Source organism: Embiotoca jacksoni, unplaced genomic scaffold (genome assembly GCF_022577435.1).
Source record: "Embiotoca jacksoni isolate LCO1_2020_lvr unplaced genomic scaffold, fEmbJac1.0.p SCAF_27, whole genome shotgun sequence".
NCBI classification, from domain to species: domain Eukaryota; kingdom Metazoa; phylum Chordata; class Actinopteri; family Embiotocidae; genus Embiotoca; species Embiotoca jacksoni.
In genome coordinates this window covers 2,018,019-2,042,831 of record NW_027185378.1, presented here as the reverse complement: position 1 = coordinate 2,042,831, position 24,813 = coordinate 2,018,019, and the positions used below count along the sequence as shown (strand labels likewise).

General features: G+C 42.4%; 2 protein-coding genes across 4 annotated transcripts; one reads left to right on the top strand and one right to left on the bottom strand.

Moving 5' to 3' along the window:
* Positions 1–135: 135 nt before the first annotated feature.
* loxl3b (lysyl oxidase-like 3b) lies at positions 136–21,998 on the top strand. 3 transcript variants are annotated; one of them, XM_069160746.1, is made up of 15 exons: positions 136–486; positions 3,966–4,328; positions 5,594–5,757; positions 6,659–6,876; positions 11,797–12,004; positions 12,102–12,282; positions 13,990–14,144; positions 14,801–14,971; positions 16,285–16,440; positions 17,750–17,909; positions 18,686–18,929; positions 19,164–19,279; positions 19,387–19,523; positions 20,191–20,302; positions 20,386–21,998. In XM_069160746.1, exons 2-15 carry the CDS (start codon positions 3,974–3,976, stop codon positions 20,457–20,459), a joined length of 2,451 nt encoding a protein of 816 aa, XP_069016847.1. In that variant the 5' UTR covers positions 136–486; positions 3,966–3,973; the 3' UTR covers positions 20,460–21,998. The 3 variants fall into 3 exon arrangements, with proteins under 3 accessions (XP_069016847.1, XP_069016848.1, XP_069016846.1); XM_069160747.1 differs by lacking the exon at positions 14,801–14,971 and having other exon boundaries at positions 20,386–21,997; XM_069160745.1 differs by lacking the exon at positions 16,285–16,440 and having other exon boundaries at positions 137–486; positions 20,386–21,997.
* Positions 21,999–22,248: 250 nt separating this feature from the next.
* mrps26 (mitochondrial ribosomal protein S26) lies at positions 22,249–24,734 on the bottom strand. Its single transcript, XM_069160748.1, has 4 exons — positions 23,984–24,734; positions 23,110–23,256; positions 22,873–22,996; positions 22,249–22,691 (listed from the first exon to the last, which is right to left on the bottom strand). Exons 1-4 carry the CDS (start codon positions 24,202–24,204, stop codon positions 22,560–22,562), a joined length of 624 nt encoding a protein of 207 aa, XP_069016849.1. The 5' UTR covers positions 24,205–24,734; the 3' UTR covers positions 22,249–22,559.
* Positions 24,735–24,813: the final 79 nt, after the last annotated feature.

Genomic DNA, 24,813 nt, shown 5'->3' with positions numbered 1-24,813 from the left:
TAGGAAGTATTTGCGGGGGCATGTAGGCTGATCAGATCCTGAGGAGGTCGTAGAAGTTGGTTTAACTCCGGCTGTAAATCTCCTGCGCACTCGGTGTGCGCCTCAGCGCGCTCCGTGTGAAATGAGCGCAGTTTCACGGTTGTTACGGAACCATTCATGAAAGAGTTAGTGTCTTTCCAGGGAATAAATCCAGCCCCCTCCGGTCCTCCGCTCCTTCCTCCTCCTCCTCGTCCTCGGTGAAGTCTGTACAGCTGGCAATTTGCGGACAATAACGCTGAACGGAGTGATTGGCTGCTGCTCGGCGAACCGCTGGAGACGTTTGATGGAGAGAATGAGCTAGAAGAAGTTCTGGGATATTTAATAATCTTCTGTACTGTTTGGTGGTTCCGTTTATGAACGTCTGGATCATCAGAATTTAAGACCCAGCTCCACCCCCCCTCATTCTCCACTGGAACCGTTATAACCTCCTCATACTGGCATCATAAAGTAAGGTACTTTTGTTAATAATCACTTTTTATTGGCAGAAATAAAGAGGATTTGAGTGTGGAATCGTAATTTATCTTTTAAACTTACATTAATTGCAAGATGTTTGCCGTGTTTCAACAAGGAAAACAAAGAAGCTGCATTTAATAGTCAAATGATTTCCTGTATTACTTTGAAAATCTGGTGCTTTAGAGTGTAAATCATGCTCCATCTGCAGCAGTGTTCTCAATATTCCCGGTGATAAAATATGCTGTTTTTCTGGCCAATTTTTGGGGCATGTGGGAGATTATGAAATGTGAGGAATGCTGCAGCAGGAAAGATAAATAATGACTTGGGGGGTGGGGGGGGGGGGGGGGGGAAGAGAGAATCTGTGAGTTTGTAGGAGTCCTTGGTTTGGTGAGCTGATCTGGATTTGAAGAGCCACCCGCTGGGATTTGTGAAATTGGTGCAAAAATGGCAAATAAGCTGCAGCTATATTTATTATTTAGTCAATATAGATTCAATTGGAGCAATGTTTTGGATGCCAAGGTGTAAAAATGCCATTAGGATGATGAAAATGAAGTAAATCTTCATTAAGTAACCACTTTTATAATCAGTTATTAAACTTGCAGCCCCGGTGATCAAACAGTCCGTTAAAATGGGTTTTCTGGACTTTAATAGCTAAAAAAACAAAGCAAGAAAGATAAACTGTTCCTTCTTAGAAATCACTGCTGTTAATTTGCATCTTTTTTAACGAATCCAAGATGCACTTTGTCATAATTTCTATGTTCAACCTCCACGTATTTCCATCTTGTGTAACTTTCTTTTTTCTCCGCTCCCTTTTTGTTTTCGTTTGTATAACTGGAACCTCTTTCCCCTCCCTCCCGATCCATCCATCCATCAGTCGTCCCTGTGATGCGGCTCCCGTTAACTGTTTTGCGTGTTAAGGTTCAACCGAGTTCCTCTGAGTTGAACAACAGGCTGGAGCCAGGCTGGGAAATCTTCTTCTAGAGCTTTCCCTCCCAGTTTATTTCAGCCCCACAGGAGCACAGCAGTTATCTGGAAGTGATTAGAAAATGAGTGTGTTTTTGGTGGGAGTGTGTGCGTGCAGTGAGTCAGGGGGAAGTAAGAATCTGTGATGGCCAAAAGTGTTTCAGCAGCTCTGAAAAGCCCAGAGCTGTGTGCTGGTTGATTTGAGCCTTTCACGAGATCTGATCCATGAGCACATTGGTATGGAGAGTTTAGATGAGGAAGAGAAACCGCTGGGAGAGAAAAGGAGAGGGTTGGTTCCAGTTAGAGGGAGCACGTTAAGTGTTGGCCTTTGATTAAAGTCAGATTCAGGCCGGGCTCTGCTGCCTGTTATGATGGAGGCTCCTCAGAACAAATCTACAAATCAAGATGTTGTTTTAGACGCTATAATTTATTTAGTTAATGATCAGCTTGTTTGCTGTTTATTTAAAGAAATCACAGACTTCCTTTTTCGTTACTGTGTCTCAAACTTCCTCACAGGATACTTTGACTTAATTCAACCTGGATTTTATTTTCATACTTTTGTGATAACTCAACTCCGACAGCACCAAAGATTAAAACAATAAAAAAGTAAAACGATAAAGATATGTCTTATGATGCAAAGAACTCTGGATCATGGAGCAGAGTGTCCTAGAGGTCAAATAATCCAGCAGGTTATCAACTACTGACACTAAAACCAAAAGTGTGCACATCCACAACGTTGCTAACAATCCCTCTTTGCACAGCTGTTTGTGTCTGAAAAAAACACAGATTGTACAATGGAATCAGGAAGCGCTCTGTAAACTGTGGTGGATGTTTACAACTGAGAGTTAGCGTTAGCCTTACTCTGCCACACATTTTGGATAAACTGTGAACTTGTTTACGACCTTTACTTTGTAATTTTCTCTGCATTTTACAAACCAGAATCTGCTGCAGCAGCTGGAAACACCCGGTTTGGAAGCAAGACAACAATAAACCATTGATTCACCACCTGTCATCATGTGATGAAGGTTGGCTGAACAGGTGATAGACATCAGTTTTGTCCTTGTGCATACAACAGAGCCTGCCACAGGATATGTTTGGCCTAACCTCTACAACCAATCTGATTAAGTTGGAAAAATAATTCCAGAAAAAGATCACAGATTCAGATCATTAACACAAAAATGCATCTTCAGACTTCGTGTCTCTGCCTTTAAAAGCTCCTGCTGACTACAGCTCAGTGTAAACGTGTGTGTCCTTCAGACGGTGTAGTCAGTCTCGGACCGTGTTACGGAAACCGTACCTTAAGTTTGCGGTTCCTGTACAAACACCTCACACTACTGTATTTGTGTCTCTGCAGGAACAACCTCCCCACTCGCTTAAAGCTTAAGAAGTTATCAATAGCAGGCCTATGCAGCGTCCTCCCAGAGCTGCACAGAGATGTTGAAAGGAACATTTTAATGGGGAAAATCTGGCTTGTTTTATCAATAAAAAACATTAAGGATTATTAACCCGCAGGAAAAATTTGCTGCCTGTGCAATAAAAACTAAACATGAGCACACACATGGTGAACAATACCAAACAAAAAGCTTTTGAAATCGGACAAATAAGATGTTCATTTCCCATAAACATAAGCATGCATTTAGCCCGATCATGTGGTTGCGGAGGACACCCCCCCCCCTCCCGCACACACACACACACACACGCGCACAAACACACACATACATATACATCAAGAGTCTACCAGATGGTTCGAATCAAACCGGTGGAGCAACTTTACACTCTTCCATAAATCCTACCTCCACATGCTGAGCATATTTTCCAGCTCCTCTGAGTGATTCAGACAATACGTGAATGTCTTATGTTGTGGATGATGTGCTGAGGAGGATCCACATCGACAGGTGGCTTCAAAATGTAAGTTTCCTGGTGAAATATTACAAAATATTAGAAATATTATGATAGCATGGTGCATTCCTTGTAGAGATAGAGGGGTGTGGAAGTGGGGCGCCACCGGTGTGTGTTTGAGTTGGATTTAAGATAACTTTTGGGAGCATAGAGTTAAAAGGGTCCATTCAGAAATGCCATGTGTTCTCTTTTCACTTTGCGCTGGAACTAATTTGAAAAGAAATGGGATTTCTCTTATGAAACACAACACACGCTGACTTTGTTTCGGAGAGTTTGGTCAATCAATACAACTCTTGTGACAGATGAAACTGCTAAAATGACAAGCAAAAGTATTTTTTCGCATGTGTTTCTGGCACAAACCAGAAAGTCTCATTTACAGTAGGTGTCATTTACTATGTATTTCATGTAAAAACTATCTGAGGGAGTTTTGCATGCAAAAAGATAAAAAGATGATTGTTTAACTCTGTAAAACCATCAGTTTTCTCTTTCAGTTGGTGCTCAGGACTGATAATAACTCTAACTTCTATGTATCTAACTTTGTTTTATAGTCTTCTTATTCAAAGATGTTTCCTGCCACTCGTTTTGACGTTTTCCCTTTTCTTCTTCTGCAGCTGAAATAATGCAGGAGCCGAGACGCAGCCGGCGGCAGCAGTTGGCCTTCGGCCTTCTGTTTGCCTTGTGGTTGCCGGGCTGTTTAAGCCAGACCACGCCGTCCGCCACGGCCTCGCCGGCAGCCACGCCGGCAGTCACGCCGTCCCCGTCCGCCTTGCTCCGGGCCGAGAGGTTAAAGGTCAGACTGGCCGGATACCCTCGAAAGCACAACGAGGGGCGCGTGGAGCTGTTCTACAAGGGAGAGTGGGGAACCATCTGCGACGACGACTTCTCCATCACCAACGCCAACGTGCTGTGCCGCCAGCTGGGCTTCGTTGCAGCCACGGGATGGACCCACAGCGCCAAATATGGCAAAGGCCAAGGTGAGCGGGAGTCCGGCCACGTCCTGGGACTTGGCTTCAGGAAGTGTGAGCTGTCACTAAAGGAGGTTTGAATAATATTGTGAAGATTAAAATTCTGAAATCAGTGTTCCAAACTATTATTTAGAGAGTCTAAAACATTTGAAGTTATAGTCTGCAGTTTCCACCTGTCATGTTCTCCAAATAGGTCCAAAACTAACACTTAATCACTGTCCGTTATTAATGAATATTTTTAGTCTATCATTACAGTTTTAGTGATAAATATGACCAAAACATCTCAACAAATACAGGAAGGGTTGTTTTCCATTCATGGTCCCCAGAGGAGGACTCCTACTGACTGCAGTAACCACAGCCTTTTTGTTTGATATTTTTAGTTTTTAATAAAATGTCTACACAAGTATTGAATAGATTTGTATGTAGTTGTGTACAGATATTACCCAGCTGGTCCCCGATTTTTCAATGAAACACATTTTTAAGTCCAAATTTTGGTTGTCCTGTACTTTGCCTGTAAACAATGTTGAAATATTGCCCAGTCCCTCTGTTTGTGCTGGTTTATGGTCAAATATGTGCAAAATCAGCCTCAGCCGCCTTTTGCACGAACTACCATCAGTTAGCATGATAACATGTCAAACTAAGATAGAGAATATGGTAAATATTATACCTATGGCTGTCACGAGCATGATATTTTAGCTCACGATTACTTTGCATAAAAAAAAAAAAAAAATGCAATTTAATTGACTTTTTTTTTGTTTTTTGCTGCAAATATGAGGAGTCACCTCCTCTAAGTTTGGCTTTGCAAATAAATCACTGATCTTCATATGGGTTGATTCGCATCAGGATAAAGTCGAGAGGTTAAGAGCTCTGAGATAAACAGTCGGTGGAGCTCATTTTCCATTCATATTGCACTAAACCAACGCAGAAGAAAATAGTTTAACAACAAAAAAGAGCGCCAGCCAGAACTCAAACGGTGGAAAACAACCTAAAAAAAAAAAACAGGTGACGGAAACATGACAACCACATGGAAACGATGCAAAACGAGGACAATCAGGTGATTATTTATTAAATGTGACGGCTCTACTTATATCTGTGAAACGCTATCGAGTCGATGTCAGCATTTAGCAATCCTTCCAGAGCCACCAGCGTTCATGTTGACTTTTCTTTTTTACTGATTTATTATAAGTATGATCCTTCACAAATCTTTACGCAAATGTGCCCGGATTGATTGCCGAGTGTGCCGCAGCCTCTCTGACGGTCTGCTGTCCGCGCAGGAAAGATATGGCTGGACAACGTGCAGTGCAGCGGAGGCGAGAAGAGCATCGACCACTGCAAGTCTCGCGGCTGGGGCAACAGCGACTGCACTCACGACGAGGACGCCGGCGTCGTGTGCAAAGACGAGCGGATCCCCGGCTTCGTGGACTCGAACGTTATCGACGTAGGTCCCCGAAACGCATTTAAAAGACAGAGTTTTTAAATACGAGGTTCAGAGCTCATCGAGAAGCTGCTACGAGCTCGTAAACACAGATCATAGACTCTGGTTTAGGTTGAACCCACACGGAGGTCCACCTGTACATAAATAATCCCAATGATAGCCCCGCTGTTGGTGCAATTTAAAAGATACTTGATGAGTATTTGGAGGAAGTAGTTGGCTTCCAACACCTTAACTGGGATTGTGTGCTATTTTGCATTCTCCAGTGTGTACTTTAAATTAGTTTTAAACTTTATTCTGAGGACACGTAGTCAGGCGGTATGCTGCATTTCCATTTGCACTCTTTGATGTTTGTTTGCTTAACTGAACGGTCCAAGGGGAACAAGGTTAGTCTGGTGACTCTGCAGACCTCCAGACCTCCAGGGAAGAACTGGACGAGGTGTCTCTGTCACATAGAAAAAAGAAGTTTCGTGAGAATAAGTGGGCGGATTTGTTTTGGATACATAACCACTCTTCCTTCTTTCTGTCCAGACTTTAATCTGCGACCACAGCCAGTCTTTTTTTTTTTTTTCTTCAAAATAAACCACAGCGGAAGTGAGTCGGAGCAAAACTGGCAATCGGAGATGGTCACGTTTACCTCCTATGAGCTGTTAGTGAGACGATTAGACCTGAAATTACTCTGTTAGAGCAGTGACTCACTGTGCAGTCTGTCATCTTCTGCTCTTTTAAGACTTATGTCACCCAAATGTTGTGATTTTTGGGAAACAAAAACCTCCTTTTATTCCCTAAAAACAGTGATTGATCATCGAATGTCAGTATGAATGATAAATAAATGTTGCCTTGTGAAAAGTTCACTTTTATGTCCTTCATAAACAGATAAAGTAGTTCAATTCTTCCGTCCTTCCAGGCGCAGGTCGTCGAGAACAAAGTGGAAGAGGTGCGGCTCCGGCCCGTCGTTGCCATGACGAAAAAGAAGCTGCCCATCACGGAGGGCATCGTCGAGGTGAGGTACAAAGACGGCTGGGCGCAGATCTGCGACCTGGGATGGACCATCAAAAACACCCACGTGGTCTGCGGGATGCTGGGATTCCCACACGAGAGGAAGGTCAACAAGAACTTCTACAAGTAAGTTGCTGTGACAACCTGACTCTGGCGTGGGTTCGTGAGGTTACAGCTAACTTTAGGGAGTCCTCTGTTGTTTCAGGGATGTCTCATGTGTCCCCTTGATTTATTGCTTCCTGTGAAAGAAGTGTCCATAAGTCACGTTTCAAAACTGCAAGAAGGAAAAATAAAAGATAAATCTGTACTCTCTCATTTTGTGGAAACAAAACTGCAGCTCATCGTCATGGCTATGCAAAGGTTATCTTTGATGTTTTAGGAAATTTGTGAGAAGAGAGAAGATTTATGTGATGCTCGAGCAAGTAGCTGGTTGTCTTAATTTAGCATAAAGACTTCTAATCTAATGTTTCTTGGCTCACTGTTTGCCTCGGTTTCCAGTCTTAATGCTAAGATAAGCCAACAGGCTACTGCAAGTAGCTTTATGTTTGACAGAAGCACATCTCCTTAACTTAATTTCTTTAATCAGATAAAAAAAAAATAATAATGCAGCCTGCAAACCATGAGTTTGATGATGAGAATCAATATTCTTGAATGTGCAGGGTCTTTTTAATTTCCCCAGTGGGAGTTACTGTGCTCGGGAAACTGGCCTCACTTTGGGCCGTGTTGCTGCAGCCTCTGCGACTTTCCCACAGTTTTATTCTGTGACGCCAAGTGGCAACAACACGTCGACCAAACCATAAGCAAGACCTCTCAGTCTTTGTTCGGCAGAGAGTTGACATTACGGCGGCGGGTGTTTACTGTGGTCGTGAGAGGGAATGTGTGCAGACTTCCTCCATCGTCTGCAGCAAAGCGGCTGTGACCGAAGTGTTTATGCGAGGGTCCGATTGTTGTGTTCTTCTGGGTCAGACTTTTTCCACCGAGAGACAGAAAGGTCGTGTGTGTGTGTGTGTGTGTGTGTGTGTGTGTGTGTGTGTGTGTGTGTGTGTGTGTGTGTGTGTGTGTGCGCGCGTCACGTATTGCATCCTCGCAGTCGCTGTTCATTGCTTTGCAGATGAAGTTGAAGAGTGATGATGATTAACTGCCTGCAGAAATTAAAGGTCCAATCCAGTTTGTGTTTTTGCTCTATTTGTTTTTTTTTGTTTTTTTTACATCTTAGATAAAACAGCTCACGGCAGAAAATAACAAACAACGCACTTCATTTTTGATTTGTTTGTGAAATTAAGTTTTGAAATTGAATTCATTCAAAGACAGTTTGGGCTTCAAAGTCTTGAGATTGTGATAAAAACCTGAGTGTTCAAATCAGTTTGTGTATAAAAAAATAAAATAAAAATGCACATTTAACAGTCAGTATTCAAACTTATTCTCGGTTTTTCTTTATAAATCACAAACTATTCTATGAAAAATACTCCACATTGAAGAGAGCTGCTGTGGTGGATGAGCTCAGGGGCTTCGCCGATGTTGCCTCAGACCTCCACCTTCTTTTCCCCCGTCGCTCCCTCCAGTGTGACTCCACACATTCTTGTCTGCGCTCCACTCGAGGCCGTTTTAATCCTCCGACAGATGGTTCACAGTCGTCCGAGGGGAAGTGTGTGTTTTCTCTCAGGCGTGTGTGAAGGCCGAGGGAGTTAAAACGGGGGTGAAAGCAACCTGCTCGCTGTACAGAAACCGGCTGATTGTTCTTTGTGCTCAGTCCCTCCGTCAGCTAAACTCAAGTTAACAAACAGCTAACATCCAGTTAACATCTAGCTGGCCAAGCAAAAATCTAATTAGCTAATTTCACCAAAAAACAGCTAAACAAACAGCTAAACTGAAGTTAACAAAAAAATAACACGAACAACCCTCAGACGTCTCAAAACGTCACGATAAGAATTATCCTTGAATTTGACTGTTTTCACGTCAAAAAATTGGTCAGACTTCTAATCAACCTCAGATAGATGGCGTATTGATGAAGTGCTGATCTCTGATTGGTCGAGCTGCTCTGTGACTGTGACGTACATCGCTGACCTGAAGTCTGTAACTTGATATAATGGAAACCTGTGGAATGTCAAAAATGTTATTCACCCTCCAGTACCGCGTGTGTGTGTGTGTGTGTGTGTGTGTGTGTGTGTGTGTGTGTGTGTGTGTGTGTGTGTGTGTGTGTGCGTGTGTGCGCGTGTGTGCGTGTGTGTGCGTGCGCGTGTGTGTGTGCGTGTGTGCGTGGAGAGGCAGTCAGTCGAAGTGTGTGTTTGCATGTATAGTTTCTCTGCTCCGTGTGAATGAATCCGTCCGTCTCACTGTTGCAGACGTCTGAACAAGCGAGCGGCCGAGAAGCTCTCCAGGCCGAAGGTTAATGTTTCGGCCGGTGGAAGGTACTCTGTCGCAGGGAAAACCCACCGTCCACCTCCGTCTGCTCGCTGTAGCGTCGACAGTGGGTTTCCCGTTAGTGTAGGAGGACACCTAGTTGAGCGTTTCCCCTCTCTTTAATATCATATCTTCATGATATTTCATTTTATCCTACTGTGTGGAGGTTTACTCTTCTTCTTCTTTGTCCCTTTTTAAAAAATTTTTATAACATGACTCACTGGCACAGATTGAGACCACATCACTGAAATTTATATTTTTGTAGTTTAATGTACAAGGATTTTTGTGTGATTTCATTTGACAAATGAACACTTAACATCCTAAATAATTGTTTACTAAACACCTAATAAACTTTTTGATGGGACAGATGTTGTCAATCTGTGCCATGTCAGATGGATTAGCCCTCTTAATCTAACACTAACTGATGAAAATCCTGTTCCTCATTTTGGCATGCTTTTTGGTGGAGGTCAGTAACTCTGGGTTCTTCACACTGAAAAATAATCACTGACGCGAGTCCGTACGACATGAAGCGATCTGCATCTGTTAGAATCTGCAAATAATCCGCCGAGTCTGTTTGAGCGTGCTCAGAGTCCCGGGCGGGCGTAGCCTGCCACGTTGGACTCCAAGCATCAGGAAGTCAGTCCAGTTATGTTTCTGTGTTTGACAGTTATAAGGCACCAAGAAGGCGCTTTAAAGAGATGAAAACAAATAATTAATCAGCAAAAATTCAATAGTCTTTGATTGTAGTGTGAAAACACTGACAAAAATAGCACCTTAAATGACAACGCTGGTGTTTTCTATGTGTTTATTATTGTTATTAAATCCTATAGAAAGATCATAAACAACAAAGCAGTCACGAGTCCTTTTAGTTCCCGCTGAAGATGTAAATCTACGGAAAACTGGTCACGAATATAAAGTTTCATTTAAATAAAAGTGTCACTGTAATCTTTAGCGCACTTAACATAAACTGGAGCTACTTTTTAAATTGATAATGACTATTTTCAACTGCAGATTAATACATATTTGGTAGATTTGTGAGTATTTACAGCAGCGAGATGGTGAATATGTAACTTAAAAGAAACTACAGTGTATGTTTATTACAATGAATTGAATAGATCGATTTGTTTTTAATAGTTTTTGGACTCAAGAACAATATTTAATGTTTATGGGATTTGGTGACAATAAGAAAAGTGACAGATGAAACTCATCCTATTAAAATTGGTTTACATTAGCCTGAAGGACAGTTTGGTTTAATACAACCAGAACACTGAAAAAGAAAGACTTCTATTTGAATCTTTTTTCTAGTTTGAACAACATATTAAGAATTTGCAGATTCTAACTGATTCAGGTTTTGACCAGAGTCAAGTTTTAACTCTTATTTTGAGACAGTTGAAGAACCCGCCAACACGAAGCGTGTGCGATCTTTTATACGATCATCACGCTTTAGTTATTCGACCTCCTGGCAACGGAAACATCTACACGTCATGTACGTCCTATCCAAACATGAAGCAGTGTTATACAAAGAACAGATAACCAGAATATCATAAACTTGTTACTAACTACATGTCAGTGACTGTGCTTTACATGTGGCACGCTAGGTGGCCAAAAATATTATGGACAGTGCAGCCATGACATAGCCAAATTAACTAAAAAAAAAAAAAAAAGTGTGTCCACATACTTTTGGCCATTTGTGTCGGTGTCGGTTAAAAACGTCAAAATAACTCCTTAATATCTACATCTCCATGAATGTTTCTGTCATATTTGTGTTTTTAGATGAAGGATGTGTCTGGTTCAACTAATCTGGGACTTTTGTACAATAAACTGGTATTTTAAAGTATAAGAACCTTTAAGTAAAGTGTTTTGTGTTGAAAAACAGCACCTGTGGATAAAGATGTGTTGAATGTGCCACATCCTTCGGAACAGTGTAACTACATCTTTAACATAATTGTGCATAGTGTAACTTTTGTCGCTGTGATTATTCACTTTGTCGCTTTGTTTTTTTTTAATTCTTCCTCCTGTCTGTGCAGTCTAACCCGTGTTTACCTTGCAGGCAGACATCCAAAGCTAAAGCTAACTCTAAGTCTAAACAGAGCAGCCCTGGCAAAAGGTAATCTGAGGATAAACAAGCCTGTGGGTAAATTTAAAGCCGTCTCAAAACGACCTACACACATGCTGATGCTTCCACAAAACACACTTTCATTTCAGCTGATGCGGATTAGCCCCAAAAAAATGTTGGATGTTGGAAGCTACATCCAACTTCTGTAGTGGGACCAGCTGCCCTCGAGAGGGGACAAAAACTATGAAGCAAAACACCCACAAATGTTTAAATATTCAATTCATGTCCTTATATACATTTTCTACGTATGAGCACATTTATTTTCAAGAAAAACGAAAGAAATGGTTCGAATATTTGGGAAATTTTCGTACTCACGGCCTTGAAATCACGTTTTCATAATCTTGATAGGTGTGCATAACAATGACATGAGCCTGTGTTCAGTTTGGTTCATTCATGTGGTCGTATGTTTAGAAATATGCTCATGTATTCCTTAAAAGCTGAACGTCAGGGCCTTTAATTTTCTCTGTGTACCCACAGCTGAATCTTTCCTCCCTCACCACACTCCTTCCACGTGTCTCTGCTGCCTCCAGGTTGTATTTGGAGCGTCAGAAGACCTACTTCCACATCCACTCTGTGGCCTGCTCGGGCACCGAGGTCCACCTGGCCGCCTGCCCTCTGGAGTTCAGCAAGCCCAACGGCACGTCGTCCTGTGCGGGCGGCTCGGCGGCCGTCATCAGCTGCATGCCGGGACCGCTGTTCATGCAAAACAGCGGCTTGAAGAAGAAACTTAAAATCTCGGTAAAGAAAGTTGTGGACTAAATGAAATGTGCAACATTTACAAACAGTGTGATTGTGCCTGCCAGGTGGGTCAGATGTTCTTGATGTGTGCCTGTAGAGCAACGTGAGGCTGAAGGGAGGAGCCCGGCTGGGCGAGGGCCGGGTCGAGGTGCTGAAGGACAACGAGTGGGGGACGGTGTGCGACGACCGCTGGAACCTGCAGTCGGCCAGCGTCGTCTGCAGGGAGCTCGGGTTCGGCAGCGCCAAGGAGGCTCTCACCGGCGCCCGCATGGGACAAGGTGGGGAACAACGGGATGAAGGGTGACCGGAAAAAAAATTGTCGAGTCATAAAAATAAAAAATAAATTAATAAAAAAGCAAATCCGTATAAACAAAGGAGCACATTTAAATGGTGATGAGGATTTCATTTGCACAGGTTGCTCATCCAAGAGGTTTAAAATAAGGTTTTGATTTCTAACAACTTTACAGTACGCCTCATTTGTCGACTAATTTGTTGGTCAAAATTAGGCAGCAGGCTATTTAATGCAGTATGCATTTTGAGAGGAGAAAAATAACCACTTTTTTTTTTGCTTTGTGTATTCAGAAAAAAAGTTGAAAGGAAGTAATCAACCCACTGTTTAAGAGGAGGCCTTTGCAATATTCAGCCCACGTAGGATTTTTGCAAGGCTTGAAAAGCATTATTTTGTCCTGAGTGAGTTCTCCAGCCTGTATTCAACAGGCATCTAAAAGTTCCCCTTGTAATCATAAGAATGTTTCCAGTTTAGCTAAACTCTCAAAAAAAAAAAAATCGGATTTCTCGTTTCACCCATAGAGATCTGACTCAATCAATCAATGATGTAATCTCTGCAGAAATGTTGGGAGATTTACTTTTTTTGAATCAAAATTGAAGGTCTGTGAGACCCCCTCAAAGAATAACTCAATAGAAATAAAAAATACTCGAACCTGGAAAATATGAACTGTTATATTTGCAATAATCCACATTTTCTAGCTTGAAAATCCCTGTTTAATATAACAGAACAAATAAATCCCTCCAAACCGTCACCTGAGGCAGGAAACGTTAATAACCGTCTCTTCAGTCCACCACCTCTCTAATCTGTCGGGTGAAGAGATGACCCGACAATCTTCTCCCAACGTTCCTGCAGCTATCTCTCGTTTGGAGCTTTTTAATAAGAAAAGGAATGCTGAGCATGAAGAAGAGAAATCTAAAGAATGAGAGATACTTTACGGTGCTCTCTCTGATCAAGTTACAACAATTAGAGCCTCATCTCTAAATCTTCTTCCCAATTGCAAGTCACATTCCTACATTCCTGACATGAACTCTCTCTGCACATTTTAATGCAGATCACGGAGGACATGGATGTTGTAGTTTAAAGTTGTTTCCTGAAAGAGTCATAATTTGTGTGATTATGAACTATTTTCATTTATAACTTGTAACTAGTGGAGATTAATTACTAAAAAAGACAAAGTATTATATGTGCATGACATATTTTCTGGCGCCTTTACTGATTTATATGTATTTTTTTAAAGGTAAGACTATTTTTGTGAGGGCCTAATCACTTCCTCTCCTAAACAAATGTCTGATTAAGTCCTTGGTGATTTTCCCCGGCAGCATGCAGGTGTGTTCAGTTTGTGGGTGATCTGCTCTGAGATTCCACCGAAAGGAAGAAACAAGCAGTCTTTTAAAGGGGTCTTCTCGGAAATGCTGGGCGGAGACGTCTGCTCTCGTGTTTGCACAAGAGGTGGGGTCGGGGGGGTCGGGGTGGACTGTGTCAGCGTACCTGCTCTGTGCTCAGACTGATGTCAGACCACCACCTGTCGAAGAAAAATTTCCAGAGCGTCACCGAAGCTGCTGAAGGAATTCCTTTCAGTGGAATTACATAAGAGGAACTCCTCGCGGTGCGACGGCACGTAGAGATGCAGTGGGAGTTTGCAGAGGGAATGTAAAGCAGGGCGTTTATGTGTCTGTGTGTCTGCGTCTCTGAGCAGGAATGGGTCCGATCTACATGAACGAGGTGAAGTGCCTCGGCCAGGAGAAGTCCGTCTGGAGCTGCCCCTTTAAGAACATCACGTCAGAGGACTGCCAGCACATGGAGGACGCCGCCGTCCGCTGCAACGTGCCCTACATGGGCCTCGAGACCTCGGTCAGACCTGAACCTCCTCACTAACTAACATGCTTCCTTTTTTACACAAGTGCAAGAAATTTGATCCATATTCTTTTGAAAAATGACATCAGATTATATCAGTTTATGATTATGAAGAATGGGAAAGTTGTTTTTTTAATGTGTATCTTCTGTTTCTGCATCAGTAACTCGCCTCTTTAACCGTCTCTTCTGTCTGCGCAGTAATGTGAGATTTTACAGATTGCAGTAACAGAAAGGTTGTAGAGAAATCTCACATCTGTCGTCAACCAATAATTCCTCTTCACCGCTGTCACAAAAAAAGATATTTGACCTTTTCCTGAGCTTGAAGTTTAATATTTCTTGAATTGGTTTAATTGTTCAAATCCAATTATTTTTGCTTAAAAAAATATGTTTAAAAATGTAATAATTTTTGTTGTACTCATGAAAACGAAATGTTTGCGAGTGCTTTTTTTCTGACAGCAGTGATTTTGCTTTAATACTCCCCCCATGTCTCCTGTAGATACACACAGACGCCGGGGTTGAAAACGCAAAAAAAAGTATCAAATCAAAGTTAAAGTTGATTAAATCTGATCATCAGCAGTTGAGTCTTTTATCGAACCCGGCTCCTGTGTGTCTGCGCTCTGCTTCCTGCCTCCTAACCTCGCCGTCTCACACAGATCCAGATCACAGGAGGCCGGACCCGCTACGAGGGCCGCTTGGAGGTCTTGAGCTTGGACTCTAACGGGACCCAGAGGTGGGGTCTGATCTGTGGGGAGAGCTGGAGCGCCAGGGAGGCCACGGTGGCCTGCAGGCAGCTGGGCCTGGGCTACGCTAACCAGGGCCTGCAAGTAGGTTATTAACACGAGCCGGGACGAGTTCCCGCAGCCGAGCGAACGGTTTCCTGTTAGTGTGTATAGGACATATGCAAATATAATGGACTGTCATTTACAACCAGTGGCCTCTGCAGCAGAAGCATGGTTGGTATTTTCCCAAAATTCTGGAAAGCAGTGATTTCTTTTGGAAACAGAACTTTTTCTGCACTGGCAGATTTTCATGTTGGAAAGCTGCGTCACCAGCGTAGCTACGCCGTTACCACGGCAACCCATGCAGATAGGTTGTTGTTGACGTCCGGACACACCAATTCTCATTGTTCCTAAAGATCTGATCTGAGAAACAAATCTGATTCACCTCTGAACTAAGCTGAAGTCACAGTCATGTTGTTGAACCATTTTGTTTTGGCGACACATTATCTGCAATTTTCCCCCATTTACATCCCGAAAATCTGACAAATGATCCATAAAACCTCTCACTTCTGTTAAATCACGTTTCCTATTGTCGCATCATCGTCTGATATAAGTGGAACCCACCGTCTGCAGCTCAGGTCGTGTTTCCTCAGAAGGTTTTAAAGAGGTTTGGAAGCTGCTCGTGATCTTTTCACTCTGCTTTTATTTGTCTCAGACAGCTGCAGGTCACCAGCTCTGTAAACTTCAGACGTGATTTAAATCCTCTAGCTGGTTGTCTGTTTCTGAGGATGCTGAATCCAGCTTCTCTGGCAGCCAGCGACTGGAGTGTGTTCACTGTCACGTAGGGAGCGTTACGGACATTTACGTACAAATATGTTCAAATATAAACCATTTTTAGTCTTTAGTCACACATTTGTTGCAGATTTTACGAAGACTTATTCGTTAAAATGAAGCTCCAAAGCTAATTTGTTGGTGTAAATATATTTTTGGACTATATCTGAACATATATGCATTAATATATGACAGTAAATTATGATTTCCATATGCAGTAGATGCTTCTTTCTCTACATAGAAGAGCCACATGCTGTGCAGTTCTCTTCAGACCAAAACAGGCTCACATGAAGTTTCTAATCAAACTCAAAACCACTCACCACCGCAGCCAAGCGATGACCTCATCTGGAAACCACGTCGGCGCTCTGCTCTCCCAGAAAAGACTAACCAAACCTCAGCTTCAGCAGCTCGTTTTCCCTCCGCCGCCTCAGGACTCTGTGTGTGTGTGTGTGTGTGTGTGTGTGTGTGTGTGCGTGTGCGTGTGCGTGCGTGCGTGTGTGAAATTGCCGGTAGTTTTAGCTCAGACGGTTCAGAGACAGGACAGGAAGTGTGTCCCCTCACTGACTCCCAGCAGGACGTCTCTGCAGATCCGGATCGTGGCCGGCCGCAACAGTTATGAGGGCCGGGTGGAGGTTCGGGTGGGGTCCAAGTGGGGCACAGTGTGCAGCACAGGCTGGACCACGAAGGAAGCCATGGTGGTGTGCAGGCAGCTAGGGCTCGGCTACTCCATGCATGCCATCACTGTGAGTAGGACCGGAGACTTGAAACGAAGAGATATTTATTCATGCATCTTGAGCAGAAAAAAACACATTAAAAACAGGTAAATACAGAGTCACTGACATATTAATTCATGATGAAATCAACATTGCAAGCAAGGGAGACTTCATTTTCAGTAAAACAAATAAGCCTAGTTTTGAATTAAAAAAAAAATATTATGGGTTTAATTTGTCGCTTTAAATTATGGAATCACGGAGTCATAAATCAAAATGTATTTACACCTTTTGTCTGCAGAGACTGAAGGAACAGAGAAGCCACATGGAAGTGTATAAAAGCATATACACTGTCTTAATGAAACAACTTCCCCAAAACATAATTTAAAGACAGCAAATTACACAAATATTTCAAAATAAATCTACAAAAAACTACTTTTAAATAACATTTAAAGGGACAAAACGAGACTGAAAGTGTGACAAACAGCTTAAAATGATTCATGAAATGATTTGGTTTTTGGATCCAAACTGCACACAAAACAACACATCATCACATGCACATTCATTTTAATCCCTGCTCATTATTGATGCTTTAAACTGTGGTGAGTATCAAGGCAAGTTAATCTGTATCGCACATTTCAACAACAAGGCAACTCAAAGAGCGTTACATAAAAACATTAAAAACATCAAGCGAAAGACATGCACCCTGAAAAGCATTAAAAAAAAGAAACAAAAACAAGCTAAAAGAGATATATATACGCATATATGAAATGAAAGGTTAAAAGTTACAGTGCAAGAAATTAATCAGGGTCCTCAAATTTAGTTCAATGAAAAGCAGCAAACAAAAGTTTTCAAGCTTTTAAAGCAGGAAAAATGTGCAAAGTTACATCTCTTTGTGGCAAAATTATGACATTATTTTATGGATTTGTTAATTGTTCTTTTACAGGATTGTAAAAGTTTATGAGATCTGTCACTTTCAAACATTAGTGAATGTTTTCCAAAGAGAAGATGTAGCATTTTATTTGTATCTTTTAATATTTGGAAAAAAACAATTTCAATGCAAGATAAAAAACATAGAATAAAGCCAGAGGTTCAGCAGATATTCAGTCGGAAGTGTTTGACTGGTTTATAGTGGCTTTGAGTTTCGAAGCTCTACAGTAAGAAGGATGGTTATTAAATCACGCTGGGGATGAGAAAAGTTATCGTCCCCCAGCTGTCCTAAACTCAGCGTTACACCGCGTCCTCAGCCTGCAGACAAACATGAGTCATGAACATCTGTTTCTCTGAACTCTGATTATTTCCGGATTCATGCACCGTGCTCCTCTGTTTGTCGCCTTCTAAGGAAACGTGGTACTGGGACAGCAGCAACGTGACGGAAATGGTGATGAGCGGCGTGAAGTGCACGGGCAGCGAGATGTCTCTGAGTCAGTGTCAGCGCCACAAAAGCGTCAGCTGCCAGAAGGCGGCGGCCAAGTTCGCCGCGGGGGTCATCTGCTCGGAGAGTGAGTGACAGCGGCGGGAAGGAAGAGAGCGCTTTACTGCTGCGGCTCCATTTCTCCTAAATGTCACATTATTGCTGCAACAACAGGGAGGTGAACTTCAAAATGAAACTCGACAAGCCGCGATAAAATCAGCTAACATGTCCAGCGTCAACGCATTCATTTTGTTCGTAATGTTTTTGACATGTCACTGTAATATTTCAACTTTTGTAATTATCTAATCACCGCCCTTCATCCACCTGCAGCTCCAGTTGCACCTCTGCTGTGTGAGATATAAACTTCATTAAAGTGCTTTTCCATATTCCTCCAAAATGTAGAAAAAAACATATCAATATAATATGATTACGCAACAGGGCCACTAAGTCATAAAGTTTTTATTACATCATCAAAAATGTTAGATTTCTTCCAAAGCAAAACTCTCCAGTTTATGCAATAATGTGTTGACAGGTCCTCAACTGAGTTTTATTATAGCTTGAGCTCCTTTTATCGCATTTTCCACCTTTTTGGAGAGAAATATTAGATATTATAACATGATTTTTTTTCTGCACATTATTACATAAAAAAGAGAGGTTTAATTTGTGACACATGGATGGAAAAATAATATCAAGTATGAATTTAAATCCACTTGTTTTTTCTGTCCAGTCTGTCTTCTATAAGACTTCAATACAAATGTATACAGTACTTATACTTGAAAGGAAAGTATTTCTGATCGACACCGCAGAGAGAATTTAAAGAATCCAATCTAGTCTTCATCCTTCTTCTTCTTCCTGTGCGTCCAGCGGCCTCCGACCTGGTCCTGAACGCCCCTATGGTCCAGCAGACCGTCTACATAGAGGACCGTCCTCTTCACATGCTCTACTGCGCCGCCGAGGAGGACTGCCTGTCCAAGTCCGCCGCCAATGCCAACTGGCCGTACGGACACCGGCGTCTGCTGCGCTTCTCCTCTGAGATCCACAACATCGGCCGGGCGGACTTCAAGCCGAAGGCCGGACGCCACTCTTGGGTCTGGCACGCCTGCCACGGGTAACATCGTCTTTTATTATGAAGCCAGGTCTCCTTAGAATAACATAATTTACCAGGTTGAAGTCTAATCTCACCTGTTCTGTCCATTTAAGGTTAAAAAGTCTCATAAAACTCAGAAACATAACTTTGTTTTGGAGTTGATGCCATTTGCAATTGCATTTTAAATTGAGGAATTTATGAATTTTGGAACGCTTTTAACAACCACATCTTTATTTCTTTCCACATTTTTTACAGCCACTACCACAGCATGGACATTTTCACCCACTACGACCTGCTGAACGCCAACGGTACCAAAGTGGCAGAAGGACACAAAGCCAGCTTCTGTCTGGAGGACACAGACTGTCAGGAGGGTCAGTCGGACGCTTCTCATCAATCTCCGTTTCTTTTCTTCTGTCTTTGTTGTTCTTTCATAAGTTTCCAACCGAGTCCATCTTTTTTTTAAATTTGTGACACTCAGGCATCTCTAAACGGTACGAGTGCGCCAATTTCGGCGACCAGGGCATCACGGTGGGCTGCTGGGATTTGTACCGACACGACATCGACTGCCAGTGGATCGACATCACCGACGTCAACCCTGGAAACTACATCCTGCAGGTGACAACCTCACAAAGTCTTCGCCAAACTCAACACGTGTAATAAAATATCACCAAAGAGCCGAAAAATGCATCAACGCGTGACTGGATTGAAAAATCAGCAGCGGCTTGTTTCGGCGTCTTAACTGTCAGACAGAATTGACGTCTCGGGTTCGTGAGTCTGACCCGACATCACACACAACTGAGTGTGATCCACTGCTCCGTAGAGTGTACATGTGATACATGAAAAAGAAAAACGTGTTTAAAAATGTAAACAAAAAGACAGCTCACATTTGATCGCCACCATTTTTAAGTGTTCCTCTTTTTCCTTCCTTATTTTTCCTTATTCTTAATGTTTTCCATGGGAGTTACAAATTCTACATTTTTGATTTACCACTCTCCATTTTGACTCCCCTGCTGGAAAAAGAAAATTCTGCAGCAGTGCAGGAATACACGTGAATCATCTTCATTGCAGCCGTGATGAATCAGGCTTGAAGGACAAATTCTAGAATTTTCTGCCCCTTCAATCAGATGTTTCTTAACGGGTCAGTTTAGAGCAGCCACTCATCAGGTCTGATTATTTTTGTGTCCTTGTACCCTCGTTGATATATTTTGTGGAAAGCTGAAAGCCTTCAGCTGATCTAACTGCAACAACAACAAACGAGACGCTTCTTTTTCCACCTCTTCAGATCGTCATCAACCCGAATCAAGAGGTGGCCGAGAGCGACTTCACCAACAATGCCATGAAATGCAACTGCAAATACGACGGACACCGGATCTGGCTGCACAACTGTCACATCGGTGAGCAGCCAGAAACACCAGAACGACAGCAGCTTCGTCATTTCACGCTGCTTCATCCGCTGTTTGTTTTTATTCCTCTGCAGGTGACGCGTTCAGCGAGGAGGCAGAGAGGCTGTTCGAGAAATACCCCGGACAGCTGAACAACAAGATCTCCTAATGAACAAACAACCTCACAACAGTGTGGCGAGGTGGGGGAGGGGAGATAAACACACACCTCACTGGTTCACAAACAAAGACACACAAACCCTCGTTTTCAGGTGCTGAAACGGATCCCACCGATTTGTAGTCAAGGAAGAAACCAACGGTTTTTATTTTATTTGTCCTCTGGTGAATGTTTTGTATGTGTTGACTTATTATACTTGAATATTCAAGTGCTGATGTTGTGGTTTGTTTCTCTACATTTTTCATTACAAAGTCTGTGTGTGACACATGTACAGCCTTCTGTTGAATGTTTTATTATTATTTTTTTATAACCAGATTTATTTTTCTTGGAGCGAACAGGTTCAAAACTACCTGAAAGTTTTTAAATGCATCTGGAAAACCTGCAGTGTTTCTCTGAATCTTCGAGGTCTGCTTCATCTTTCTGCTGTCTTATATAAAATGATCAAGTCCCAACACGCCTGCCTCCACGGTTACGATATTTTGTGAATGTATTTATTCCCAAATATGAAGGTGCTCAAGGAAAAAAACACTCCTTCATTTGCAACGCTGTAAATTCAAAGTGTTTTCAAGGCGTCTGCAGCCACCCAGCTTCTTGAATTTGATCTTTTAGGGGTCGAGGCGTCGACTTTCCTGGATAAAGACAAGACAACTACCGTTAAGATTTGCTGCATTTATGCTGATGTGATCACACCGGCTGCACCAAATAAAACCCGAGAGGAGCGGTGATTGTTCCGCATCTGTGAGGACGTCACTTTCTGCAGAAAATCTGGAACAAATTAAATCAAATCAAACATTAAAGACAGAAAACACCTGGCTTTTCATCCTGCAGGTGAATTCTTGCCCGCCTGCTTCTGCTGTGTTGTAAGTAAACTCTTTGAGTCCCGCTTGGTCGAATTAAAAAAAAAGGTAATCTGATGCGGCCAGCTGTTTGCTGCTGAGCTGAGAGTTGATCTCCATCCAACAGATAATCTCAGTCTTCACTGCACACGGTTGGACAATCCCATTAACCTCATTTAGCGATCACATTAACCGTGTGCACCGCATTACAGCAGCTCCGCGAACGCAGTGGTAAGATGCACCGCGACCAAAACCACCAAAATATATCAGCTACTTAATCAGATTTTGCTTCATCACCCTACATTGTTTAAATGCACCATGAATATGTTTAAATTATTGATAACTTTGTTTATAAAATGTCAGAAAATAGAGAAAAAATGCTCATAAAAGTTTCCTAAATTCAAGATTTCCGGTATCTTGTTTGTCCAACATTAAATAGGTTGTTGTGATGCAAAAAAAGAGGGAAAAGTTTGTCATTTCTGCTTAAAAGGAGAATTAAATATCAAATTAGCTGGTTTTAATTAACCAATCGTATTGGCTGTAAACTGTAATCAGAATTAAATCAAAATGTGTATTTCCTCATAATTTTCTACATTCTACTCATGTTGTAATGTACAGTTCAAATGTCTTGCGTTACTGTCGCCCTCTTCTAGTTTTTAAGCCGCTGCAGGTTTCCTCAGATTCTCGTGAGCTCTTCGCCTCAGAGTCATCATCATCATCCTCCTCCCGTCAACCTTCACGCCCGGCCTGAGAGAAGAGGATTACACCGGTTCAACAGCACGTTGACATGCATGAGCAGGTTAATACTCATCTGACAGTAAACACAGACACACACAAAGCTGGGAGAGCTTTGCAGGGCGCCACCTGCAGGGCTGCAGCTCCACGTGCAGGGACACCCACAGGTTCTTATTTGAACTCGCACACAAAAGATCTTCATACGATGCAACTTGTAATCTGTTCATATTAATTTACTTTACACATCATGAGTGATACCAGAGATGATCAAAGCAATACGTTGGGCTGAAATACAGTAATGAAAGAACATAAAGCAGAAAAATAAAAGCCAGGTCCGGACGAGGAAACTCTCATCACGTCTCAAAACATTGCTGAGTTTACAGGAAAGGTCGACCTTCCTCTGATGAGTGTTTTTCAGCGTTCTCGTTCAGACAGAGATCCTCTTCCAGAGTGAGTTCGACCACAACAGAATAATGTTTGCATGTCATCCGTTTTTTGTTTATCTTCAGTTCAGTCAGCCGTTTCACTGCAGCACCGTCTGTTTGACAACTCTTCCTTCTTTATCGATGGCAAAGTTGTAATTCTTTGGGTTGTCCAGCGCCTCCTCGATCCGCTGGTCCAAGTTCTCCGGGGTGATGAAGTTCTTCACGTCCTCCTGTGAGAAGATGAAGGCAAACGACAACGTGAGGAAAAGATCAAATCAGTGGTTTTTTTGTTTTTTGTTTCAACCACAAACCAAAACCTGCAAACTTTATGATACCGACTTTCTGAAATTCTGGCTAGAAAATAAGAATTTAAAGTTTCCAAGGTGGAAAAAGTTTCGTTAAAATTCAGACCTGCAGCTGCAAAATCTCCTTCTCTCTTTCTTTGATGAATTCTTGCTGCTCTTGTTCGCGCTGAACGGCAGCTTCGACCTTCATGCGCTGAGCCTCCTCCTCCTCCTTCTGGATCCTCACGATTCTGAGAGATACAGGATCATAAGATAAAAGACACACAAAAAAAGAAATGCATCGACTATTCTCTCCATATTGTTTAAATGAGGCCGAGATTCTTCGTCGCCATTTCCTTCTCACCTGGTTTTGAGCAGGCGGAGGTTCTCCTGGTCGTTCCAGGCCATCAGGGCGCGATGCTCCTCCGCATCGTGCCTCGCCCTCTCCGCCGCCTGCGAGCCCGTCTCCTCCTCGTACTTCTTCCGCAGCACCTCCTCCTTAAACTCCAGACTGACAAATGCACAGGAAACGGAATATTTCAGCCACACTGAATATTCACGAAACGGTTGTTATTGCCTTTAACAGAAACTGGTCAGACTTTCACATGTTACATACAAGGAGGATTTTCTGTGGTGCAAAGTCTCTTTTAAACTTCAAATCATGCACACAACTCTTGACACCATGATGTACAAATCAGTTAAATACATTTTATCTTAAGAACTAGTTTTTGCTTTCGGGGCTGCAACTATGATCATTTCTTTTAATTTTATGTTTTTTTTTTAAAGGCAAAACATTTACACTTATGGGGCACCTATAGTCTCTTAATGACGTGTATGGCATTTTAAAAAGAGACCATGCAGTCACAGGTCATTTAAAAGTTAAATTATCTGATAGTTTTGACCATTTATTTCATTTTCTGTCGACTGGCTGAGTGATTAATCGATTATTTATGCTCCAGCTTGCAAAACACCAGACACTTTTATACAAATTAAAACGTACTTATTGTTATTTAACCGTTTTCCCCAGCCTTAATCAAAAATATAATCATTTTAAATAGTTGAAACTGTAAGATATACATCTGAATTACATCTTAACGGGTTTGAAAGTTTACGTTTTTTTTGCGGATTGTTTGCATGGGGACAGATTTAAGCAGGAGCACCGTTTTTTACTGGAACACCAGGCGACCTGTAAACCGCTCGAGACGTCTCTTTAGACACGACCGGTGACTTGAACGTACCGGAGCGCCCTGACGATGAGCTTGTACTCCGCGTTTCTCTCCTTGAGGACCACCATCTCCACCGCGTCGATGGGCGGAGGCATTTTAATTCGCCCTTCTTTGGACTTGGCCACCGGGTCGGTGCGGGACTTTCGGCCGCGGACAGCCTCCACGAGCACGGCGCTCCTGGGCGCGAGGAGCCGGGTCGCCTGCACGCTCCTCCCGCCGATTACCTGGAACATGTCGGCGTCGAAAGGTGGCTACGACGTGCTCTTTCTCGGTCGCTGGTTTTTTTTTTTTTTTTTTAAAAGCAACTGGGTTTGAACCCTGTTGTGTGAGTTAACATTGAGACAGAAATGTTATCGACGTAAGACGGCGGCCATGTTGGTGTCCTTTGACCGGCGGAAGTGATTCGCAAAGGAAGACTTTCACAGACTTTACTGCCATCTGCAGGTTAGCACAATTGTTTGCAGCTGTGCTCGTTATTTGTGTTAAAAGCAGAATTCTCATCGTCTTCGACTCTCTTTCACTCGTATTGTTAAAATCTAACGCTAACATTCAATCACAAGAGCAACATATGATGAGCTAATTGGGTACGAAAGAAGCTAACGCCTAATGCCAGCTACATATTTCCGTCGTCTCGTCACAGAAATGTGAAGTAAAGTGGGTGAACTTTGTCGTTTTAAAATCTGGAGCAGTCGGGTATGACAGAAGTGCAGCTCAACATTGAACAGACATTCACAAATGTTTTGTCATGTGTTTAGTGTACATGTTAGCATGTCCAGATATTTTTGGCACCAACAGAACCGCTATAAATGTAATGATGCGAGTTCACAAGAGTCTAACTGGGA